Raw genomic sequence first — 19,839 nt, forward strand, 5'->3', positions numbered from 1 at the left:
GGGACTGAAGAGCGTAAAGGGCCAATCACAAGCGGAGGGATGCGTTTCCATGGGAACGTCAGAATCCCGCCAGTAAACCCTTGGCCTTCCCCGCGGTGTCCCGCCCCATCCTTCCCCCCTTTCCTGTACCCTCCTCATTTTCCCCCCTTCCCTTCCCCCTTCCCCCTCCTATTTTCCCCATTTTTAGGGACCCTCAGCTCTAGTAATGTTGCTACAGGTGCATTAGACCGGCCTCTGAAAGGCTGTAACGGCTGATGTTGCAGCCGCCGCCGCCGTTCTGCTGCGGGACCTGGCCTAGGCTAATACTCGGTGATGTCTGGGGCTCATCAGAGGTAATCGGGAGTTTGGCCAGGGTGAGAACGCCATGAACCCGCTGTTCTGAGTAGTGGTCCCTACGTTATAGGCCTCAAAAGGGGTGCAGCCCCTAGGGACATCCCGCCCTGCACCCACCCCAAAATCCCTTAAGAACCAGCTACCAATTTTCACCAACACGTTCTGACTTCTTGGGGTCTCGGGGACAAAGGAATAGTTATCTTTTTTGTTGTTGTTATAATAAAATTGTGACAAAACCCTAAATCCTTATTTTTTAGGAGATATTTTCATTGATTTCAGGGAGGAAGGGAGAGAGAGAAACACCAATGACGAGAATCATTGATTGGTTGCTTCCTGCAGCCCCCTACTGGGGATGGAGCCCTCAACCCTCGCAGGCGCTCTGAAGGGGAATCCAAACGTGACCCTTCTGGTTCATAGGTCAACACTCAACGACTGAGGCACACTAGTGGGGGCAAAACCCTAAATCCTTACAGCTGCCAGTTATGTTCAGGCTAGTGGCTAATTCTGAAGTTACTTGCATTTGAAGTACAATTGATCTGTGCTTCCCCTCTAGTTCTTTTTTGTGTTGTATCATAGTAACACATCCACTAAAGACTCAGTTCCTAAGGACTTTTTAAAAGATGTTTTTATTGATTTCAGAGAGAGGAAGGGAGAGAGAGGGATAGAAACATCAATGAGAGAGAGAAACATCCATGGGCAACCTAATGCAAGCCCCCTATTGGGGATTGTTCCTGCAACGGGGGGATGGGAATCGAACTGGTGACCTCCTGGTGCATGGGAGGATGCTTAATCAACTGCGCCACACCCAGGGCAAGCCTTTCAGTTGCAGCCTCTTGCTGCTTAGCCACTCTATATAGCAAATAAATGGAAACCGTTTCATTTCGTTAGAATCGCCTAAAATCCACTTTTGATTTTACACATTGCATTTGCCAGACACCAACTCTACAAATACAGATTTAACTTTTTTTTTTTTTTTTTACCATCCACCAAAAAAAGACATTGCACCATAAATACTTGGGATACACAAGTTGGAAATGTTCCACATAAAAGAGCAATTCCTTAAGTATTTGTACTTCTTTTTTCAAAAAAAAATCTGCTGTATCTTCCCTTGGTGTATATAGATGTTGGATACAGAGTATAGGAGAGAGGCTTAGTTGAATAAGCCTTTATTTAGGTGAGTAAAATATGGGTTTTCTCCAGGCAATGCCATGAATTTATACATATTTTTTCAGATTTATCAAATTATGGAAAAAATTAGTCTGTCTCAGGGATTCTAGCAAGAAAATAGAAGTTCTGGTACCAGACACATCGGGTCCATTACTGCCTCTTGCCACTAAGCCAATAAGCAGAGACAAGGTTGAATTTTTTATGAGTGTTTATTTGAATTACCAGCAATAGGAGAGAGCAGTGTGCTTGGTACCTTGAAAAACCTCTCTAAGATCTCCTGCCAGTTGGCTGCTTATATAGGGGTAAGAAAGAAAAGCAAGGTACAGTGGGGAGGGTATAGCAGGATAAGGGCTGTAGGGTATGTGATTAGAGTGTCTGCTTCCAGTATCTTAGAGTCAATAACAGGGTAGTTAATGTTTTTACGATGTCAAACCAGCTTAGCCCTAGCTGGTTTAGCTCAATGGATAGAGCAGTGATCGGCAAACTCATTAGTCAACAGAGCCAAATATCAACAGTACAATGATTGAAATTTCGTTTGAGAGCCAAATTTTTTAAACTATATAGGTAGGTACATTGTTATTAACTTAATTAGGGTACTCCTAAGCTGGCCTTTGCTAAAAACGTCCTCAATCTGATTGAGGTACATTCGCTGAGGTCGACCCCTTCCAACTCTCCCATCCACACTCGTCTTGTATACTTATTTAGTCTATCTCCTTTCCGAAAACCGACTTCTGTGCATGGGCCACAAAGTTTCAATCGCACTGCATGTGCGCGCCTGCACGTGGTATTTTGTGGAAGAGTCACACTAAAGGGGCCAAAGAGCCGCATGTGGCTCACAAGCCGCGGTCTGCCGACCACTGGGATAGAGCATCGGCCTGTGGACTGAAGGGTCCTGGGTTCTATTCCGTCAAGGGCACATGCCCAGGTTTGTGGCCTCAACCCCCAGTAAGGGGCATGCAGGAGGCAGCTGATCAATGATTCTCTTATCATTTATGTTTCTATCTCTCCTTCTCCTTTCCTCTCTGAAATAAATAAAAACAAGATAAATAAAAACATATTTTTAAAAAAGAACAAAAAAAAACAGCTTAGCCCATTTCCAGAATTGGAGAATAGACAGCATTCCTGAGGCAAACTCCCAGAGGGGGGGGGTCAGCGTCCGGACACAGCAACCAGGTCAGGGTCTACTTTCTTTGATCAAGACAGAACAAACTTGATTAATTAATATCTATGAGCATTATGGGTGCCCCACCATTCCCTCTGAGCCCCTATCAGTTCTATGTAGTATGTTATATGTGTTCCCTATTAACCTTATTAATCTTTGTTGTCAACTACTTATCAGGGTTCTTCTCAAAAGGGTTAAATGATAAAGATATTTTTACATACTCCCTGAAAGATAGAATACAGTATCAATTTTATAAAGCCTCACTAATTCAACTTCCTCCTATTAAGAATTTATTAAAATTGCTGTTGGACAAAACATAGATAACTTACGGAAAGAGAGTACTTACTAGTCACTGGCCATACCACTCTGAATGCCTGAGATCCGGTTTGATCTCAGGAGTTAAGCAGGGTTAGGTCTGGTTAGTACTTGGATGGAAAAGATGATACTTATTATGTTGTATAGCTCCTAATAGGCCTCAATAAATATTTTTTGGCTCTGAATACAAAGTCTACTGTATAAAAGAGAATTTCTAAGCAAATAATAATGCTACCAGTATGAAAAGAAGCAATTTTCTAACTTATAGCAAACTGCTTTCAAGCACATTAAAGAAAAAGGGGTAACCCCTGACTGGCTTGCCTGCCTCTCTCAGAGACAGGCACTTTGATAAGCCAATTACATATTATTTACCTCTATTACAAGAGGGCCAATTCTAGTCTGGGCTTTGCTAACACAGTTGCTATGAAAAACATAATAGTACTGGCCGGTGTGGCTCAGTTGATTGGGAGTCATCCTGTGCACCGAAGGGTCGCTGGTTGGATTCCAGGTCAGGGCACATGCCCAGGTTGTAGGCTTCATCCCTGGGGTGCATGTGGGAGGCAGCTGATCTCTCAAATTGAGTTCTCTCTCTCTCTCTCTCTCTCTCTCATCTCTCTCTCTCCCTAAAATCAATAACATACATTTTAAAAAAATAAATAATAGTACTGTACACTATTTCTGTACACTTTTATACTAAACACTCTTTTTCTAAGAACATGTAACCAGTTCTTTTCACTAAATGTCAATCTAAAACAGGGAGATTTTATTGTAAAGAGTACTTCTATTCCTGCTGATTCTTTTGAAATCAGTTTCACCTACATTTTTGCCTCTAGGATTCTGTGTTAATTAAAATCACATTCCCAGATTCAATTTGAATGTGAAAGCTATTCAACAAATATTCTAATATTTTTAATATGAAATATTAAGTAGCTCTTAACACATTACTGTTGTTAAACATTGATAATATTAGCTTTGGAGGGGTCAGGATTTCTTAATCCTTTTACAGCAGTTTTCAAAATTTATTTGCATTTCCTAGATCAGTATTTTCAGGGGAGCATTAAAGAAAAAGTTCATTTTTTATTTTATTTTCTTCTCCATTTTAGTTTCACTTTTAAGTCATTGTCAGCATTTTTAGCTTGGATGTGAAAACCTTAAAACAGGAAAATATAGTTTAGGCCTTTTGCACATGTATCGATTTTTAATCTAATGAAATAGTCTGTAGTTACAAACACTAGTCTCTTAATATGTATTTATGTATGTGCTGAGTATGGACATACTGTAGGTCAAGCTATGTTCAGCTACAACTTTTTTTTTCTTTTCCAGCATTTCCTAATCTTCTGTTTCTTCTAGAATGTTGTTAAGAGTTCTGGGAAGGAAAAATTATTAGAGGCATATTTATAGTTTTTTCATAATGTATAAAGAAATTAACTTCTCATTAGCCAAGTACTGGACCATAATCAGTACTGAAGTGTGGGGTGGGGAGGGACAAATGCAGTTAAAGAAAGCCTGTGCTTTGTCCAATGTCAAAGAGTGAGACTAGGAAGAAGGAAAATGTGATGCAGATATTACCAAATATTACCAAAATGGGTGATTTTATAAAAATCGAGGAAGAGTGAGGCTTTCTGAGGAATGCCTGATTGCATTAAAAAAGTGGGAAACTGTAAAACCATCAAGCCTTCAACTAATCATTAATATTCTAAAGAAAGAATATTAATGAAAGGAACCTGGTCACCTTGGTGTCTTAACAAGAGGGCTAGCCCGGCCTGCGTGGCTTAGTGGTTGAGCATCAACCTATGAACCAGGAGGTCACGGTCTGATTCCCTGTCAGGGCACATGCCTCAGTTGCAGGCTCACTCTCCAGTGTGGGGTGTGCCAGGAGGCAGCCAATCAATGATTTTCTCTCATCATTGCTGTTTCTATCTCTCCCTCTCCCTCCCTTTATGAAATCAATAAAAATATATTTTAAAAAATAACTCATCTGTTTACAAAGGATTTACTTCACAATGTTGTTAAAATAACATGTTTGTTGTTGTTTTTTTTAGTACATTTCAAATGATTTGAATTTTTCAGAAATACATTTTCGAGGAAAATAATATTTTTTCCCCCGTTTGTCTGACCTAGATGAGAATATCTTAATGCTACACCTACAGTTCTTAAGATTGTTTGCCTCCATTATAACACCAACACGTCAGGTTGTAGAAGAAGTGACGCAATCAGGAGAACAGGAGCTACAGCACTGCAGCCAAATATTTCCCATCTCTAGAGTGAGGAATCGAATATGTCACGTATTCTAAGTAAAAGAGAAAATTCTAAGAAAGATGTCATTACATCATTTCCTTTATGGAAGGAAGAAAACGACAAGGAGGACACGTATGAAGACGCCTATGAAACTATCCCTGCGGCAACAACAATGAATCTAGTATCTTCCCTGGAAGAATGCACAACTGGCTTGTATTTGTTTCTAAATAACAGATTCTCAGATGCCATAAATCTCATTTATCCGTGGTCAAAACACAGCATATACCATGCTCTAGTTAATGGCATCCTTATGGTTGTGAAAGCCATCTTGACTTTTGATCCACAGGATATAGACATTGGAATGACTGCTGCAAAAGAAGCGCTGAAAACTTGTAACAGTTTCCGAAGAAAAGGCAGGATGACAAGTTTTTCTCGTCTAGTGAGTAAACAGGGAATAAAGGCTATCAAAGAAGAGGAACTGCATGCTGAAGTCTGCTACGCTGAGTGTTTGATCTTGAAATCTGCTGTAACATTTATACAGGATGACAGTATGTTTGGCTTTCTTAAAAGTGGGATCAACGTTGGGTTAAGTTACCAAATATACAAAGACTGTCAACAAATATTAACACAGATACCTACCAACCAAAGCAAAACCTCTAGACACCTGATTGGAGGAGTAAAATTTGGACTTGGGGCATTCAATTTGATATTATCACTTATGCCACCAAAGACACTTAAAGTACTCAATGTTGTTGGATATCATGGTGACAAACAGGTAGGCTTGACTTTGCTTCATGAGAGTGCATCTGAATCCCATATAAATAACGTCTTAAGTATTTTGACTCTACTCTTCTATTACAGTTATGTCTGCGTAGCTTTTGGTATTGAAACGAGTCACAGTTCTCCTATAGACCATCTCTTCCTAATTTATCTCCAGAAATTTCCCAAGTGTGTCATACTTAAATTTTTCTACGCACGTTTCAGTATGCTGAAAGGAAAATTTGAGAACGCGCAGTTAACATTACAGGAGTGCATTTTTCTTCAGAATGAATGGAAGCAACTTGATCACATCTGTTACTGGGAACTCATGTGGTGTCACATCTTTGTGCAGAATTGGAAGGAGGCCTACCGCTATGCTGATCTGCTACTTCAAGACAGCAAGTGGTCCAAGGCAATGTATTCATACAGTAAAGCTATGCTACTGGCTTTGCTGCCTTCTGAATTTGCTAAATCAGTAAGCGAGGACATGAACTCTCTTTTCTTAGGTGTGGATAGCCTGAGAATCAGACTTTTAGGAGCTTCTGTGCCAGTAGAAAAGTTCGTTGCTGAGAAGGGTCAGCGCTATGGTAGTACTAAAGGCTGGTTTATAGCACAGCCCATTCTGGAATTCACTTATGCCTGGAGTGGTTTCCAAGTCATGAGCAAAAGACTACACCTTATTTCATGCTGGCTTGCAATAATTAACAGAGGAGAAGAACTTTTACGAGAAAAACCAAATAAAGAGTATGGCACGGATGACCTATGTCTGCTAAATTTACTGAAAGGTCTCTGTCTGAAACACTTAGGCAAATATTTGATGGCTGAGCAGTACTTTAATCGTGTCATTCAAAAGGAGAAATTGTTAAAATATGACCACTATTTGGTGCCGTACACTTACTATGAACTGGGAATTCTTTACTATCTGAAAGGAGATTATAGCAGTGCAACGAAAAACCTAGACAACATAAAAAACTACAAAGACTATTCCATGGAAGCCCGGTTACAGTTTAAGGCACATGTAGCTCTTGAACAAATAGCTAAAGAAAAGTGATTAAGATACAAAGTGTAGTTTTGTTTACTATGAGTGAAGCATCTACAGTCAGCAAGATCATTAACAGGTAGATAAATAATTTCTTTGTGGAAGAAGAGGCAGCTACTAAGAATCTGATGTAACAAGAAATTCCTTTTCCCTCTTTCCTCCTTCATACCAATAAAATGGAATGTCTTACACTGGCAAATGGAGTGATGTACATTCTTGAAAAAGAAAAGGCAAATGATGTACATTATAAAAGACTAGGGGCCCAGTGCATGAATTCATGCACCTTGAAAGGAGCTGTGGGCCATGAGGCTGCAGTGGGCACAGGGGCGGGTCTTGGCCCATCACCGCGACCCCCGGCCCCCTGTCTGCCGGCAGCCCCACTCCCACCGCCGCTGCTCCCACACGCTGCCAGCGCCGGCCCCACTCGCACCCGCTGTTGGCATGGAGCCAACGATTGGAGCAGCGGGTGCAAGCGGTGGCTGCTGCCCCGATCACCCCTCAGGAGAAGGGGGAGGTGAAGAAGCGCTCAGGGGAGATCAGGGCTGGCAGCTGCCGCTCTCACCCGCTGATGGCGCCGAGTGATCGGGACCAGCGCCGGGCACTGGTAGCGGGTGCAAGCGCTGGCTCCAGTGTCGGCAGTGGGTTTGAGCAGGGCTGGCGCCGGCAGCAGGTGCAAGTGCCAGGTGGGATCGTGGGGTGCGGGAGCAAGGAATTTTCAGTAACCACCAGAGGCTCGCCCCTATGACAGTGACTGGTACCCCATTTTGGCCTGGCGCCCCCGCTCACCTGCTCCACCATCCCACCATGGCCAACGCCCGCCATGTTCTGCACTGCCCCCTGGTTGTCAGCGTACATCATAGCGACCGGTTGTTTGGTTGTTCCGCTGTTCGGTCTATTAGCCTTTTATTATATAGGATACTCTCTTATATACTTATGAATTTATCAATCATGTTATAGAAAATTTTCAAAAAACTCAAAAAGTATATATATTTTTATCCTCACTTGAGGATATGTCTATTTTAGAGGGAAAGGAAGGGAGAGAGAAACACTGATCAGTTGCCTCCTTTACATGCCCCCACCTAGGAATGTGCCCTGACTGGGAACTGAACCCACACAGGTTGATACTCCAACCAACTGAGCCACCTGGCCAGGTTTCAAAAAATATTTTTTGGCCGAAACCGGTTTGGCTCAGTGGATAGAGCGTCGGCCTGCGGACTGAAAGGTCCCGGGTTCGATTCCGGTCAAGGGCACGTACCTGGGTTGCGGGCACATCCCCAGTGGGAGATGTGCAGGAGGCAGCTGATCGATGTTTCTCTCTCATCGATGTTTCTCTCTATCTCTCTCCCTTCCTCTCTTTAAAAAATCTATAAAATATATTTTTAAAAAAATATTTTTTGAACATGTCATTAGATAACTAGAGGCCCGGTGCACAAATTCGTGCATGGGTGGGGTCTGGTCGGCCTGCCCTGAAGGGGGCCGATTGGGGCCAATCTGGCGGCGGGGAGGGGACGTGGGAGGTTGTCTGGCTGACCCCGCCCCCTACCAGGGTGAGGAGGGCCGATCAGGAGCCGGGCCAGCTTGGGGGAGGGGCTGCGCAGGTTGGGGTGGGGGCAATTGGGGCCCCAATCGGGCTAGTTGGCTACCGCAGTGCACGTCATAGTGACTGGTCATTCCAGGCATTCTGTTGTTCCAGTTGCTTGGCTTTTATATATATAAATGTATACAACTCACAAATAAAATAGGAAAAGTAGCTACACTAGGAATCCCAGTGCCCTGCAATGTTTTTATTTAATTGGTAAAAGAGAGAAAAAAGTTTAAAGTCTTACTGACATTTCAAAACAATGAACTGAAAAGCATAGACTCGGAATGGTTTTCCCTCATACTCAGTAATTTTTATTGTTTTTATATCAGGGAGGATATTTTCCCTCTGTGTGCTCAGTAGTATATTTCACCTTTTTTCATTAGGAAGCTCAAACACGGGGCTATAATTTACAGCAGGACAGAAAAGAAAGAGCCCCCCTCACCCCCATCCACACGCACATTATAAACCCTTTGAAGTTCATTGGAGGGGGCCAAGAGGATAAATACACTGGGTAGAAAAAAAAAGACAAGAGAGTTTAGTCACCAGTAGCCCTCCCTTTAGCTGCTCTCCCTAAGGTGCAATTCCTAAAACCAGCTCTTCAATGTAATTAAGCCACTTGCATCATTTGTTAGTGGGCTAATCTGAAAGTAAACAGAGGCATGGGGCTTGGTATTGTTTTACCCACCTTAGGGATAAAATCAGTCCCTAGTTTTTATTTTAATTTTTTTAAATCTTTATTGTTTAAAGTATTACATATGTCCCCTCTCCCCCCCCATTGACCCCTTGTAGCCCCCCACCCCCCAGGTCTTCACCACCCTATTGTCTATGCCCATGGGTTATGCATATATGCACACCAGTTCTTTGGTTGATCTCTTCCCATCCATCCACCCATCCACTCCTGCCAGTCCCTAGTTTTTAGACCATTAAGTTTGCCTGAGTGTATCCTCTGTGCAGCCAGTCACCCGTGGAAAAGAAGTTGCTGGGAAAGTTTGCTTTGCTAAAACACATTATCTTAATGTTTTGGGTGTCTAAGCAACCCACTGGGAGCACATCTGGGGCTAGTATTACAGATTTAGAAATGCTTAGGTTGAAACACATGTTCCTCATTAATTAAAAATGACTTTCAGGCACACAACTGTACTTGAGTTATTCATCATTATTTAATAACTAGTGGCCCGGTGCACAAAATTTGTGCACGGGAGGGGGCGTGTCCCTTAGCCCGGACTGTACCCTCTCACAATCCAGGACTGCTGGCTCCTAACTGCTCACCTGCCTGCCTGCCTGCTTGCCCCTAACTGTCCCCCACACCGGCCTGCTTGCCCCCAACTGCCCCCCCCCCGCCTGCCTGTTTGCCCCCAACGTCCCCCCTCCCCCGCCCCCGGCCTGCCCCCTCCGCCGGCCTGCTCACCTCCAACTGCCCTCCCCTGCCGGCCCGATCACCCCTAACCACCTCTGCCTCGGCCCTGCCACCATGGCTTTGTCTGGAAGGACATCGGAAGGTCTACTGGAAGGCCTACTGGTCTAATTAGCATATTACCCCTTTATTGGTATAGATGATGGGACCATAGAGTGGTTAAGAGGGCAGGCCCTGGTCTGATTGCCTAGATTTGTATCCTAGCAATGTCAATAACTAGCTGTGTGGCCCTGGGCCTCCTGGGTCTCAGTTCCTTAGCTGTAAAATTGGGATAATAATAGTTCCTATCTCACGGTTTTCTTGTGTTAAGACTGAGTTAATATACATTTATTATCACTAATAAGAATAATACATTGTTCTTCAGTGAAGAGGATTTAAATTACTTTCTTGGAAAAAGCAAAAGTTCCTTTGTTACCTGCTTTGCCAATCTAAAATTTGATCGGTTATTTGCTTTTTCTTTTTTTTTCCTTTTCATTTTTTGGTTTTTCTGTTCTTATTTTATCTTGGTCACTTATGAAATAAGTAACTCCCTGCCTAAATTATGATTTTGTGTTCTATCCCAATTTCTAACAATGAATAGAAAATTTGTTAATTGGTTAAACAAATATCTGCTGAATGCCTGCTATGTGCAGGCACTGAGCAGAGTACTGAGGACACAAAGATAAAGCATGGTCTCTCTCCTGAGGGCCTTACTGGGGAGACAAGTTAGAAAAATACTTTGTTGGGAGTGGAAACACTGAAAGCAGCTGCTTAAACCGACAGGAGTTTATTCATCCCAAACAAAAGAAACCTGAAATAGGAAGGTCAGGTCTGGTCTGGCTCTTTTTAGCTTGTATTTTTCGGCTTGGCATAGGGCCTTCTCTACGCATGCATGTTTCCTCATGGTGGAAAGAGGATGCCTCCCCTCCAGGCCTATGTCCAAGCCAGGCAGACCGGAGGAGAAATGGTGAAGGGACAAGAAAGGATTTATTTTCCTTAGGAGGCTTTGCTTTTTTTACTTCAGAAGAGACAGCATTCCTAGGAATGCCCATGTGTATCTCATTGGCCTGAAATATTTCTATGGCCACTTCTGCCTACAAAGGAAACAGAATGAGTTTTATCAGTCAGGCTTCATTAATCAGGAGGTTGTGGGAAAGGATTGTTAAATGAACCGACCAGAAGTTATTGCCCCAACACATATGTAAATAACAATAGGCTACAAAATAGTATCGGAGGGGCACAGCTGAAAAGGTGACAAGGCAACAATGAGAATAAGGAATCACTTGGAAAAGACTGCAGACCTAACAGGACATCTTGTGATTGACGTTTCCTTGGTGAAATTGCTACCCACAGCCCAGGTTCTGGCCTTGAACTGGCCCAGGTTTAATAACTGCATAGTGTTAAATTTCTTTATAATTTTAGGAACTCAGTAGTGGATATCCTTTTTCTTTTTTAATCCTCACTTAGCATATTTTTCCATTGATTTTTAGAGAGAGTGGAAGAGAGAGGGAAAGAAAAAGAGAAACATCAAAGTGAGAGAAACACATCAATTGGTTGCCTCCTGCACGGGCCCCCCTGACCAGGGCCCGGGCCAGGGAGGAGCCTGCAACATATGTAGGTGCCCTTGATCGGAATTGAACCCAGGACCCTTTGGTCCACAGGCCGACACTTTATCCACTGAGCCAAACCGGCTAGGGCTGGATATCCTTTTTTTTTATTCCAAGACAATTGCAGGGGAAAATAAAAAAGGTTAATTCCACTTTGTTTTTTTCAAATCAAAATAAAATTATGTAAAATCTATATTCTTCCTACTGAGATTGTTTACCTCATTGAATAAGAGGAAATCAATGAAAAAAAAAATGGCATTGATTTTTAGCCATACGATATTATCTGGGCATATTTGAAGGCGTACAAAGTAGCAGCGTTCTAAACTTTCACTTGGTACATTTGTTTAGTATATTAGAGTTCACAAAGCCTGTTCAAAGCACTTTCATCCTAGGGAAGTCCTATCTTCATTCTACCGCCAGGGAAAATCATCTTCCCGCTCTGAGGTTATAAAATCTCCCCTCTGGGCAAGGCTGGGGAGGCCTGATAACGAATTCATTTGGAGATACTGCCTCCCGTAAACTGGAATTCCAACTGAAAAGTGGTTCTGGAATCTCCGCTGCCCCCCACCCCCACACCTAATAATACCACTGCTTTGTTGAGTAGAGGGGCTACATTTTACACAGTTTCATGCTGTATGTGCTCTATACGTCCCGATTTTCCCCCAGATCCAATTTCTCGGTATCCTTCTAACACACCAATTTCATTATGTCATTGCATCACTCAAATTTTTCACATTCTCTTTAGTTTATTCACTCATATAAAATGAGTTCATGTTTGAAAGTTATTAAAATAATGGCTGGCACATATTAGGCGCTATATAACTGATTAAGAAATAAGAATTCAATTCAAACTGGGCACCACCTACTAATATTAGGCAATGCTCTAGATCAGCGGTTCTCAACCTGATTTTTTTTTTTTTTGCCAGTGGACAAAAAGGAAATTCATTTTATTACAACAGCACTCACATCTGCATCAGAATAACCAAACCACCCATCCATCCAGCAAAAGAAAGAAAGAAAAGCTGATATTTAAGGACACTTGCTTCTTTTGAACTTCAGGAGCAGGAGCAGGAGCAGGTCGCGACCCACAGGTTGAGAACCGCTAGCTTAGAGGGTTTACAGGGCTTACTAAGGACCATGTGTGTCTTAGTCATGACAATTTAGAGCTGAGAGGATATTGGGCCATCTAATCCCACATTTAGCTTATAGATAAGAACTCTAAGAAGGCAAATGACTTCCAAAGTCCTAAAGCCGGTGTGAGTGCACAGGAACCAGATTAAAGTGGCCCAAAAAAACCCACTGTAGCCCTAGCCAGTTGCTCAGTGGTTAGACTGCTGGCTTACCTACCAAAGGGTCGAGGTTCGTTTTCCAGTCAAGGACACATACCTGGGTTGTAGGTTTGATCCCCTGCCTCGCGTGGAGGCAACCAATTGATGTGTCTCTCACATTGATGCTTTTCTCTGTCTCTTCCTCTCCCTTCCACTCTCTCTAAAAATCAATGGGAATAAATATCCTCGGGTAAAGATTAACAACAACAAATAGATGTTTCTAACAGATTCTACTTGCTGAATAAATGAAAAAGCTAGAACATTAAAAAGTCTTGGGTCAAAATGACTGGGGTTATTTTTTTCTGCCCTTACCTTGCATGGAAAACATGGTAAATTACCATCCCATTCCCACTTCATTTTTTACCTACTTTTAAGACCACCCAACAATGAATTGAAATTTGTGACAGTTCAGCCATGGCAGGTCAGGGTTATGTTTGCACCATGATAAAGAACAGTGAACAATATAAGACTATTGACAACTTTTAAACTTATCAAGGCACTTAGGAAACTTTTCTTTAAAAAATATTTCTTTTTTAAAAACATTTTTATTGATTTCAGGGAGGAAGTAAAAGGGAGAGAGAGATAGAAACATCAATAACGAGAGAGAATCATTGATCAGCTGCCTCCTGCACAAGCCACACTGGGGATGGAGCCCGCAACCTGGGCATATGCCCTGACTGGGAATCAAACCAGTGATATCTTGGTTCCTGGGTCAAAGCTCAACTGCTGAGCTCCACCCGGCTGGGCAAGAAATATTTCTTGCTAAAATTAAAATAAATATACTCCACAATCTAAAATAAGCCATTTTGGTATTGGCAGAGGAAGGGATTACGTGTGTGTGTGTGTGAAGGTTTGAGGGGGAGACAGACCTTAGGAAGGAGATGGAGGGAGAGGGACTGGGAAGAGAGGGAGAAAAGGAGAGAATGAGAGAGAAGGGACACCAACTGGTATGAGGGACACGCCAGGTGGAAGGGTGGTCTGGGGAAAGGACGTGTACTATCTCATCTCAGTCACTACAGACTACAGAAGAGGGTCCTACTGAGAACTTGTGTTGGGGAGGATTTGCATCAGGGATGCTGAAAATGAGCCTTTAGTTAGGAGACTAATGGGATAACGGAGAGAAGGGAAAGAAATTGCTGTCTCCACTTTAAAAGGGGTAACTTAAGCCAAGCTGGTTAATTTTCAATGTTTTCTACACTGTGTGTATGTGTTTTTTTTTTTTTTTAAATTCTTATTGATTTCAGAGAGGAAGGGAGAGGGAGAGAAACATCAATGATCAGAGAGAATAATTGATTAGCTGCCTCCTGCACGCCCGCCCCCCTACAGGGGATCTAGCCCATAATCGGGCTTGTGCCCTGATCAGAATCAAACAGTGATCTTCTGGTTCACTCTAGCTCAACCACTGAGCCACGTGGCTGGGCTACATCGTGGTTTAACAGTCCTAATTCAGTTTTAGTGTTCACCTTGTATCACTTTTCAGGATCCAACCAGGAGCCAACGAGGTACGCGTCCAGAAACCTGTGGTTGGAACTCGTCTTTTGCACTTTTTCCACTTGGGTGCGGGGGCGTTTGTAGAGAGTTTTTGTCTAGATGGCATTCAACCAAACCCCGTGCTTTTCTCTCCAGCTTCTGCACCTCCTGCAGGACTGCACCGAAGACACACCCAAAGGAGCAGGCACCTTAACTGCCTTACACAGAGCAAACAAGAAATGCCTTGGCTCTGCCGCTTTTGTCCAAGGCACTTTCACCTCACACGCCCGGAGCTTTAGGATTTACCTGGAGGGTTCATGTGCTTTGAATCCATGGCAAAGTGGAGGAATTCCATTTCTACTATCAACGAGGACCTGGCACGAGCAATTTCCTCTTTAAAAAATTTTTTTTGAAATATCCACCGTGGCGGCAGTGGAGAAGGGTGGCCCCAGCGAACAAGGCGGCTTATTATTAGTACACAAAAAATATCTCAGCCCCTGCCCACACCCTGCACCCAGCCTCCAGCACTCTGGGGCCGCGGCTCTCAGACCTCTAGGTTTGATAACAACCAGGGACTACAAAACAGAGAATTCTGGGGGGAGGAAGTGACGACACGGCGCAAAGCATGCCGGACCCCGGCGGGCTCCGCTCGGGAAGAGACTCCTTCCTCTTCACGTGGTTGCCGAGTCCTTGGCGCTGCCCCCAGTTTTAACCGGTACCTGTCTCGTTTTTGAGGGTTAGGCATTAAGGACCACCTGGTTTGAGGACGGCCCTGGGTACCACGCGGCTGAGGAGAGGCCAGGAGTCTGAGCTCTGCAGCCTCCCCTGCCGTCGCCCGGGCTCTGCAGCCTCCAGACAGATTGTCGGAGGACGTTGTGACCAATCCGGGCCGGAGAGATCCTGCAGACAAGGAGCCAGCGAGCGAGTGGGTGCCTAGCCGAGTTTCCCTTTTCAGCTTTTGGCTAAAAGTGGCGTGGAGCGAGCTCCTCCGGGGGAGGAGGCCAGAGGTGAAGGGCTTGCGCCTCCGCAGACGGGCGTTGAGAGCCCGCGAGGCGGCGGCCTGGACCGGGATGGGTGGACTAGGAGGAGGCCCGTGTTACCCAGGCGGCCCCGCGGCCGCTTTCAGACCGAAGAGTAAATACTGTTAACTGTTTTTCTGATATGGAACTTGAGGCAAATGACAGGATTTCTTTACGTCTAGGGTGAAGATTAGGGATTTGCTGGCGTGGAGCATACGTTAACCCGAACTGGTGGTGGTTTTAGATCTAGCCAGATGGCAGCCGTGAATGAATGGACGAAGAGAGGGCCCTTAGAATGGCAAGATTACACTTACAAAGAAGTCAGAGTGACAGCGAGTGAGAAGGACTATAAAGGATGGGTTTTAACCACAGACCCCGTCTCTGCCAAGTGAGTATGGGTCCTGCTTCCCTGAAATCATGACACCCCTTTGTGCTGCCTCTCACATACAAACTCGGAAAGCCGATAATGAAAGGCTAATTATTCCCGTATAAGAATTTCATTCTTTGAATCTAAGTGCAGCTCTACCTATGGATTACCTTGTCATACCAACCAAGTTAGTAGAAATGAGACATTTAAAAAATATATATATTTTATTGATTTCAGGGAAGAAGGGAGAGGTATAGAGAAACATCAATGATGAGAGAATCATTGATCATTGCCTCCTGCACGCCCCACACGGGATCGAGCCTGCCACCCGGGCATGTGCCCTGACCGAGGATCAAACAGTGACCTCCTGGTTCATAGGTGGAGGCTCAACCACTGAGCCACGCCAATGGGGCGAGACATTTCTTTTCTTACTACATTTTATTGTAAAATTTTAAACATAACATAAAATATAAAGAGCATGGTATAACACACACTAACCTTACACCTCCTTCCATGTATTTTAAAGCCAATTGTAGGCATATAAATTTTGTTCATAAGTACTTCAATATCTCTTAGTAGATAGGGACTCTAATAAATGTAAGCACAATATTATAACACTTAAGAACAGTAATAATAATTTTAATATTAGCTAAATCCTTCTCGGAGTTCAGGTTCACTTGTCTTCAAAGTATCTTTATATTGGTTTATCAGTTTGGTTGATATGTCTCTTAAGTATCTTTTAAAAAAAAAATATTTTTTTTATTGATTTCAGAGAGGAAGGGAGAGGGAGAGATAGATAGAAACATCAATGATGAGAGGGAATCATTGATTGGCTGCCTCCCGCACGTTGGACCAAACCCGAAACCCAGGCATGTGCCCTTGACCGGCATCGAACCTGGGACCCTTCGGTCCGCAAGCTAATGCTCTATCCACTGAGCCAAACTGGGTAGGGCTGTCTCTTAAGTATCTTAATCTATAAGTCTGCAGTTTCTCTTTTTAGTTTTCATGTTTCTTATTTGTTGAAGAAAGGGAGTATTTGATAGAATTGAACACATTCTGGGTTGAGCTTATTGCATTATTAGGATGTAGTTTATTAATTTTTACTGATTTGATTTTAGAGAGGGAGAGGGAGAGAGAGAAATGTATTATCAGCTGCCTCCAGCATGCCCCCTATTGGGGATCAAACCCAAAACCTGGGCATGTGCCCTGACTAGGAATCGAATCTGTGATCTCCTGGTGCATGGGATGATGCTCAACCAACTGAGCCACACTGGTTGGGCTAAACTAGTTATTTAGTTTTTATTTTAAGATTATAGGACTACTTACACTCTTTTTTTTTGAGACAATAGTAGAAACATTTTCCAGAAGGTTTTGTTTTAAGTTCAAAATTATTAGACTAAATTTGTTAATATTTTATAATGCTTTATTCCTAATATGATTTATATGTATCTTCTTTAATTTTTTAAAAATTTATTGATTGTAGAGAAAGGAAGAGAGAAACATTGATTTATTGTTCCACTTATTTATGCATTTATTGATTGCTTGTATGTGCCCTAACCGGAGAGTGAACCCTCAGCCTTGGTGTATCAGGACAACGCTCTAATCAAGTGAGCTACCTGGTCAGGGCCTTCTTTATTTTTTGTTATTAATCTTGCTGAGTTTTGTGAATTTGTTTTAAAGAACCAGTTTTTGGCCCTAGCTGGTTTGGCTTACTGGATAGAGCATTGGACTGTGGACTGAAGGGCTCCAGGTTCGACTCCGGTCAAGGGCATGTGCCTTGGTTGCAGGCTTCAACCCCAGTGCAGGAGGCAACCAATCCATGTGTCTCTCTCACATTGATGTCTCTCTCCCTCCCTCTCTTCCACTCTCTAAAAATCAATGGAAAAATGTCCTTGGGTGAGGGGGAAAAAAGAACCAATTTTTGGCTTTCATCCTCTTAGTGCAACCGTGGGCAAACTACGGCCCGCGGGCCAGATCTGGCCCGTTTGAAATGAATAAAACTAAAAAAAAAAAAAAAAAAAGACCGTACCCTTTTATGTAATGATGTTTACTTTGAATTTATATTAGTTCACACAAACACTCCATCCATGCTTTTGTTCCGACCCTCCGGTCCAGTTTAAGAACCCATTGTGGCCCTCGAGTCAAAAAGTTTGCCCACCCCTGTCTTAGTGACTCTTGTTTAATTATTAATTTTGTGCTTTGATATTTTCTTTGGTCTGCTTTGAAGGAGAGTATTCAATTTTTTTTTTTTTTAATTCTAAAAGTTAAATCTGTACCCTCGTTGCTTTTTAATACACATTTAAAGCATTTATAATTCTTTAAGTAATGCTTTCACTGCCTTTCACAATGAGTGCTTTAGGCTGGACAAAAAGTTTAGATGTTTAGGCCCTCAATGAATGCTTACTGAACAAGTGAAAACATCTGGTGGTGAGAGGATTCATTTTAAACAGGGAAGAACATTCCCTATTATTCTATTGACTTGCTGGGGTTAATGCCTCTTAATCCATTGCTTCTTCCATAGTTTTATGGGCCTTTAGGTTTTTCTTTTGCAAATCTCTGAACTTACTTTTTCTCCAAAGTATTGTCCTTGTGAACTTCCTTGAAGATGGCAGTATGTCTGTGACTGGAATTATGGGACATGCCGTGCAGACTGTTGAAACTGTGAATGAAGGGGACCAAGGGGTAAGAGAGAAGCTGATGCATTTGTTCACATCTGGAGACTGTCAGCCACACAACCTTGAGGATCTGGAAAAGAGAAAGAACAGCCTAAAGAAATGGCTTGAGAAGAACCACATCCCGGTCACTGAACAGGGAGATTCACCAAGGACTCTTTGTGTGGCTGGGGTCCTGACTATAGACCCACCATACGGTCCAGAAAATTGCAGCAGTTCTAATGAGATTATTCTGTCCCGTGTCCAGGATCTTATTCAAGGACATCTTGCAGCTTCCCAGTGAGAACCCGAGAACTATGGGTGCACTGAAATAAGACTTTTTTTTCTTCATAAAATGTTTTGAATTTTAAGGCCATCATACGACAGGACGTTAAAGGCACACAAGTGTGTGTGTGTGTGTGTGTGTGTGTTTTAATTTGTTTTGGTAAAAACCAAAGATGTGGATTATGAATGCTAATAAGTGTACTGTTGCAAGGAGAACATCACATGCAACAAAATTAGCACAAGGATTGTAAGTCCTTTCTTCTGAGGGAGCTATACCTCCATTTTTGTTAGGCAAGAAATGTATTTGGAAAAACGCAACATGTTACATTTAATATTAAATGCATTATTAGTCCCTTGCACTAACTATATGTGTCTAAATTTTTTTGGTGTGTGTGTAATAATGAAATTGCTTGACACTTGCAAGTTTTGACTAGTGGTAAATATCTTAACACACAAGCCATATAACCCTCAAAGCCTTTAAAGTGAGAACAAGTTGATATCTCTGAGGGAAAAGGTAAATGTGACAGGTAGCCTGCAGCTGAATTCAACTCAGTTCCTCCACCCAGGCCCCCTTCCTCAGGTTAGGGTTCCCCGAGGGGAGTGCAGGCAGTGTGCTTCGCCACACCTGGCCACGGGAGCCAGGCAGCGCCAGGACTAGATGGAGGCCTCTGGCCGAGAAAGGCAGCTCAGGTTATTTGGGGTTCTTTCCGTGGGCATGTCTAGAATGACTGCAGGGTCATATTAGATTAGAACTCCAAGGCCCTGACTCCCTAGGATAGGGGTGAACAAAATTTGGGCCCTTGGGACAAATCCAGCTTGCTACCTCCATTTGTTAAAAGTTTTTAAAAAGTATATTGATTTCAGATAGGAAGGGGGAGAGAGAGAGAGAAACATCAATGATGAGAGCGACTCAGTGATCGGCTGCCTCCTGCAGGCCCCACACTGGGGATCGAGTCCGCAACCCAGGCATGTGCCCTGACCAGGAATTGAACAGTGACCTGGTTCATAGGTCGACACTCAAACCTCTGAACCACACCGGCCAGGCAGCACCCTTCCTTTTAATTTCAACATAGTCATTCAGTCTTTTTTTAAAATCTTTATTGTTGAAAGTATTACATATGTCC

At 43.0% G+C, this 19,839-nt stretch overlaps 2 protein-coding genes across 4 annotated transcripts; both read left to right on the forward strand.

Annotated features, from left to right (window-relative positions):
* The first annotated feature begins 138 nt into the window (after positions 1–138).
* Positions 139–7,203, forward strand: LOC139019394 (tetratricopeptide repeat protein 39B-like). Of its 2 annotated transcripts, none has more exons than XM_070428417.1 (2): positions 139–353; positions 5,099–7,203. In XM_070428417.1, the coding sequence occupies exon 2, from the start codon at positions 5,256–5,258 to the stop codon at positions 7,023–7,025; it is 1,770 nt and encodes a 589-aa protein (XP_070284518.1). In that variant the 5' UTR covers positions 139–353; positions 5,099–5,255; the 3' UTR covers positions 7,026–7,203. The 2 variants fall into 2 exon arrangements, with proteins under 2 accessions (XP_070284518.1, XP_070284517.1); XM_070428416.1 differs by having other exon boundaries at positions 139–332.
* A 7,818-nt stretch (positions 7,204–15,021) lies between these two features.
* GEMIN6 (gem nuclear organelle associated protein 6) lies at positions 15,022–19,074 on the forward strand. 2 transcript variants are annotated; one of them, XM_070429048.1, is made up of 3 exons: positions 15,022–15,108; positions 15,595–15,800; positions 18,359–19,074. In XM_070429048.1, the coding sequence occupies exons 2-3, from the start codon at positions 15,667–15,669 to the stop codon at positions 18,732–18,734; spliced, it is 510 nt and encodes a 169-aa protein (XP_070285149.1). In that variant the 5' UTR covers positions 15,022–15,108; positions 15,595–15,666; the 3' UTR covers positions 18,735–19,074. The 2 variants fall into 2 exon arrangements, with proteins under 2 accessions (XP_070285149.1, XP_070285148.1); XM_070429047.1 differs by having other exon boundaries at positions 15,059–15,318.
* Positions 19,075–19,839: the final 765 nt, after the last annotated feature.

The sequence above is a fragment of the Myotis yumanensis genome, unplaced genomic scaffold, assembly GCF_028538775.1.
Source record: "Myotis yumanensis isolate MYYU_CA2020_CCGP unplaced genomic scaffold, mMyoYum1.0.hap1 SCAF_11, whole genome shotgun sequence".
NCBI lineage: Eukaryota > Metazoa > Chordata > Mammalia > Chiroptera > Vespertilionidae > Myotis > Myotis yumanensis.